The sequence below is a fragment of the Macaca fascicularis genome, chromosome 3 (genome assembly GCF_037993035.2).
Source record: "Macaca fascicularis isolate 582-1 chromosome 3, T2T-MFA8v1.1".
Lineage (NCBI taxonomy): Eukaryota > Metazoa > Chordata > Mammalia > Primates > Cercopithecidae > Macaca > Macaca fascicularis.
In genome coordinates this window covers 9,373,022-9,379,021 of record NC_088377.1, presented here as the reverse complement: position 1 = coordinate 9,379,021, position 6,000 = coordinate 9,373,022, and the positions used below count along the sequence as shown (strand labels likewise).

Below are 6,000 nucleotides of genomic sequence, written 5' to 3'. Positions count from 1 at the left end.
CTAGAAAAAAAGTCATTCTTCTACATTGCCTAGGAATCTCTTAAGGGTACAGTACAATATTTCATAGTACTTAGTAGTACTACTATTAATAGTACTATTACTAGTACTTAATAGTACCAATAGTACTTAACAGTACAGTACAGGGGTCAGCAAACTTTTTTTTATACAGGGCCAGATAGTAAATATTTCAATCTTTGCCGGCCACACGGTCTCTGTTGTAATTACTCAGCTCTGCTAGTGCATGTGGAAGCAGCCATAGGCAATACACAGACAAATGGCTGTGGCTGTGTTCCAATAAAACTTTATTTGTGGACATTGAAATTTGAATTTAGGATGATTTTCACATGTCACAAAATATTCTTTTCTTTTATTCCCCCAATTATTAAAACATGTAAAAATCACTTTTAGCTCATAAGTGGTCCAATAACAGGCAGCAGACCAGATTTTTTTTTTTTTTTTTTTTTTTTTTTTTTTTTTTTTTTAGCAGATTTGGTTTGCCAAAATTTTTTGTAGTAAAAATAGCCCACAGCTTAGGACCTTGTGACCTGGATTTGAGACAAGGAGCTATGATTCACTGGCCTTGTAAACTTGGCCAATTTGCCCAAACCCTAGTTTTCCCTCTATAAAATGTAAATTATAATACTCAGCCTCTCATGGTGAATCAGAATGAAATAAGATAATTTGTACAAGTGCTCTTAATGCTCTCAAACACCATACCATGTTGGGTAAAATATCATTTTGTTATTATTATACATTCTGTGATTTATCAAAATATCTTAGCAGCCTTCTGACAGAATTTTGACTTCTAGATGACACTCTGCATCTAAAGCACTCAAGACATTGAAGGCAGAACTATTAGGAAGGGGTGTGCTTTACTCAATTTTAAATTAAAGGCTCACATTTTCTTAAATACAGGTTGGCCATAAAGTTTAGAAACAAGATAATGTTATTTTAGTGTATTGTAATGTAATATCAATGAATCATCTATTATGTATATGTTACCTATGTTTTTCAATGTTAAAGCCATCCATTGAGAGGAAATCTCCAGGAAGATAATGTTTACCATATATAGAGGACACTGAACTTTCAACTACCTTCCTGACATTTCTAAATCATACAGAGTATCACCCAAGTCAAGGAAAGAAAGACTGAAGAGTAGCCAGACTATTAGCAAACTGTTTTGGAAATGATTTACTATGAGTATTTTAACCATATTCTCTCAGCAAATCAAATGATTTCCCATTCTTCTGGTGAGTTCGGGTAGTTTTCTAATAGCTTTCTTATGCCTCCTTTTTCTGTCCACCAGTTCCCACCTTTGTAAGCAGTTTCTAAATATCCCAAAGACACTGGCCTAAATCTAAATAAAAAAGCAAAGGAGAAAAAAGTAAGAAACGTGGAATGTAAGAAAATGTGGGGATGGAAAGCATAAGAATGTTGCTCTGGAGAATTCAAAATTTAGACTATTAAATGAAGTCATGAATAGTTTTTAAATTAGAATGCAATGAAAAATAGACATTTCAGAGCCCTAGCTTGGTTAAACCTGCAAGAGAAAATTGTGCTTAAGAAATAGGTTGACATTTGCAGCTGGATTTCTGTTAGGGAACATAAGGTACTGAACTAAAACAGTAGAATCGGAACTGGAGAACCAGATAAAGAACAAAGGGTGGGGACAGATGGAGGAAGGGAGTTGGGGAAGAAAGAGTTCTGCCTCATGGACATAGATGGGATATATGTTGGAACAGCCGGGCTGGAAGGCCATGTTTGAAGGAACATTGAAGGAACAGAAAAGTTGACATTTGCTATGTTAATGCAAAAGAGTGTAGCTTGCCCAGGGGACAGCTAAAACATAAATGATTTTATTGGTTCCAGAAAGTTGATTTATAAATGAATGGGTGCTTTTCCAGTTGGAGAGCACGTTGGGGTGGGTGGAGGTGAGAATCCGAGGAACTCAGCAGCCTTGTGGTGGGGGTCATGTTTGCAGCTGAAACTGCCCTTCCATCCAGCGCACTTTGTCAGATTGGGGTCAACTGTGGCAAACCATACCCTTAAATTCCAAATTCTTGTCGGGCTCACGGATCCCACCATGCTTTATGGAAAAGCGACTGAAATGCATTAACCAAACAGACCAAAGGATCAAGTTGAGAGTGATCTTCTGGTTATGGATACTGTTGTATTAAAAGAGACTTTTAAAAAATTCTCATTGCACTTGGTTTGCTAATGGCGTGACTGAGGGAATGAGGACTGGATATTGGAGAATAGAATGAGTGGAAATGGTGGGGTCAATTTTGTTGAACTGTCTTAATGGAAAACACCATTCGCTCACTACTTGCTGCTTAGAAAATCAGTCTCAATGAACTTTCAGTTCCAAATTTTAACGGTTGACACAAAATACACTGTTAAACTGTGTTAACAACTGTAGAAAAATAGACATGTTTGATAGGGACATTCTAGTAAAAGGTTCTTCAGGAGCATCCTCATTTAAAGATTCAGAGGCTCACGTTACAAAAACGAGATTTGGTTCAAGTTCTGTCTCCAACTACATTGACAACAAAGACAGTGAGAAACAGGGAGAGACCTCACATCTGGGTGCCCGTCACAGACACAGAACTGACAGGTGCACGTGGCCAACGTGTTGTCAAGGCTCTTCGTTCAGTTGTGCTAAAGGGCAGGCAAGCAGGGATCAGGCCCTGAGCTGCTCTTCCAACCAGACACCAGGTTGTGCGCTGTCCTTTAAACCTTAGCAATGGAATTAAAAAGGCCTAGTGAGTCTTCAAGAGCTAAATTAGAAGACATTTTGCAGCCCCTACTCCATCTCGTTTCATACCTGCCATGGCCTGCTCTGCAACCCTGGCAAGGCTGCAGGGGAGCTCCCCAAGCCAAGAGTGCCCTTCGTTAGGCTGCCTCCAGGTCAGGCCATGGCTCCTCCTCGCAGCCTCAAGGGGTGTGTATCGAGCTTCCTCCTCCCGGACCACCACCTCCTTCTTAGAGTGTGTGAAATAAAGAAATGATTCAACAGAGATTCAATGCAAAAAAGGAAATGCTGCCAAACAGGAAAGGGCTATGGCCAACAGTTTTGTCTTCCTTAAAGTCAGTGCCAAGAGGCAGTTGTTCTGATCCAACGTCTCTGAGATGGGAGAAGAGAGGCCCCGAGGTTATATTTAGGAGCCACTTTCCTTATCCTGGGACTTCTTTTTTAGTAGACAAGGTCCCCAGACTACAGCAAAGGCCTGTGCAATCAGGTCAGGGAAGGCAAGGGAAACAAAGAGGGACAGCTAGTTTGATCTCTTTGACCTCCATGGTGCAGAGCCTCAAACTGAGCACAGCTGTAGGAGCTGAAAATAAACTTGGATCCATTCAATGAATATTTATGATGGGCAACTGTGTTAAAGAACAAACAGCTTATAAATGCAAAATTAATGTGAAAGATCTGTTACAGTGCAAAATCTCCACCTGCCCCGGAGGTTTGAGCTAAGATTTATTTTCTTATGTTTTTCATTTTAAAATTCAGATTTCCAGTACAAATACCCTTCCTTCCTTCCTTCCTTCCTTCCTTCCTTCCTTCCTTCCTTCCTTCCTTCCTTCCTTCCTTCCTTCCTTCCTTCCTTCCTTCCTTTCCTTCTTTCCTTCCTTCCTTCCTTTTTGCAGATTAAAGTGAATTAAGGCTGGAGTTTTTTGTTTGTTTTCTTTTGATTGAGAGACACTTTGGATTTGATTTCTAACCTGTGGCGTACTCTGGAGACATTTCTTAGACAATCATCAAGATTGTTGATCTAATCTTTGAATACTGAACTCTGGTCATTTCAAAATAATAAAAGAATAAAAATAAAAGATCACAATGCAAGAAATGCTGATGGATAAGCCCCAGGGACAGGCGAGATGTCATTCTCAGAACGCCAGATAGAGTCAAAGCGTGAGAGGTCGATGATTATAATGCGTGTCACTCACTACATGCCTTCATGAATTTCATGGCTTTAGACCCAAACCATCTTCTGCTAACTTACCATGTCTCATTGTAACAGTCTGTAGAGAAACTACAGCTGGAGAATTAATGGTTTTGCAGAAAAGTTTCCTAAATTATTGTACTACAAAGGGCAAGAGCTCATGTGAGTGTAAAAACATACCTTTGGTGACATGCTAGAGAATATCTCCTTCCTGGTATTCCCCCTCCTCCAGGCCAGTTAGTGAGGCCCTTGTTATCTTTTAAAAAAAGACATCTGTTTTGTAACATTTCACAGTATTTCAGCATATTGGTGGTGGGTTTTGTCATCTACCAGATCTCTCAATTTCCCCTAGACCTATGGCTTATTAGATTCAATGAAAGGATCAGCATGGGAACAGTGAGGTAACCCTAACGGCTGCCAGTCTGAGACACAAACAAAGGCCGTGCACTGAAGGGCCAGCCGTCAACGGGATCAAAATAACCTGGAAAACACAGACATCAAAACAGAAACGCCTACTGCATGTTAGGAATCTTTCTTTCTTTCTTTTTTTTTTTTTTTTGCTGCTTATTTCTAAAGTTATATATCTAAACCTACATTAATGATACATCTATGTACAGTATTTAGAAGTTCTGTTCTATGGTACTTTTGTACATGCTGGGTTTTATTACTAACTACAAAAAGAAAATAATTACATAAGGCATATATATGTACAGTGGTTTGTCTTCAGCTCACCTGGGCCCTATAACTGCCACGCCCACACGGGGGCAAGCACCTCACCCTGTAGTAGATGAAAAGAATTGGGATCTATAAAACTGAGGGCTCCACTCTGTGTCTCACTGAATGAATAAATAGGCACCGGAAACCTTGCTTGTCATATCCCAGGTAAAATCTTTGACACACCTTTTTGAGTGATCTGGTATTATACAACACATGCAGGTAAGTAACTGAAATCTCCAGGAGCTGGACGTGTAGTATTTTGGGAGGAGACCAGGCTTGGGCCACAAACGAGAGCACTTTGCACCTTCATCAAATCCACGTCTACCTTGTCAATCTAAACAACTGAGAGAGGGCAGGTAGATATTTTACACCTTGAAGATTTGTTTTCTGGTCATGTAAAAATTAAATATAAATAAAGAACAAAGCAAGAGAGACAAAAAAGAAAGAGAATGAGAGACAAGGGAAGATTGTGTCAGGGGGAGAAGAGAAGGGGTTGCCCAACTAGGGCACTAAACTTTGGATTCATTCTCCAGGTTTGCCACATCACCATTTCTTTCTGTTTGCTCTTCAAGGTTCTTTTCTTCCTCTTCAGTCTCCAGTTCTGCATGTTGGTTGAGTTTGCTGGATACAGACCAACTCAGGGGCAGCTCTGCCCTGCTGGCTAACTCGGCCAGCTCTTTGGCACTAAGGGATGGGGTGCTGGTCTCATAGGTCTCATGGAAGCTGTTGTAGTCAACTTCGTAGAACCCATCCTCCAGGGTCAGGACAGGCGTGAACCGGTAACCCCACAGGATCTCACTGGTGATGTAGGAGCTTCGAGCTTGGCATGTCATCCCTGCAGAGAGAAGAATGGAGGCTTTAGCATATGTGAGTGTGGGCTTTCCATGGCCAAGGAGTCAGCGAGAGCCGGGAGGAGTACTGCATGCAGCTGTTGAGACTGACCTGCATACAGTGCCACAACTTAGTAGGTGTCATTCACGTTGTAGACACATGCTAATGTGCCATGGAGATTCCAGGCCTCTTAGGGGAGTCCTGGGGAACAATGAGAGAGTCCTGGCTCACATCAAGCCACATTTGCCTGCATGGCCATGCACACACAAAGGAAATCAAGTGTGCAAATGCACACAAGTGTTTGCATGTGTGTGGCTATGTCTGGTCCACTCTTTGCTCTGGGAGAACCCTGAAGCCATGACTCTGGCCTCCTACTGCTCTTGGAGACAGCCTGGGTTCTAATGGTATTTGAGCTCTTTAGCCGCAGACTTAGAATGAAATTCCATATACGGAACTACACTTAGGCTGCTTTTAAGCTAGAGGCCACAGATCAGTGTTACCCTCCCACCTG

General features: G+C 41.2%; 1 protein-coding gene across 1 annotated transcript in view; it reads right to left on the bottom strand.

The window, feature by feature from the left end:
* Positions 1-360: 360 nt before the first annotated feature.
* KCNJ6 (potassium inwardly rectifying channel subfamily J member 6) overlaps positions 361-6,000 on the bottom strand; it is a 314,582-nt gene continuing 308,942 nt past the window's right edge. Inside the window, exon 4 of the mRNA XM_005548694.5 lies at positions 361-5,493. Within this exon, the coding sequence (XP_005548751.1) occupies positions 5,168-5,493 (326 nt within the window). The 3' untranslated portion in view covers positions 361-5,167. The remainder of the gene's footprint in view (positions 5,494-6,000) is intronic.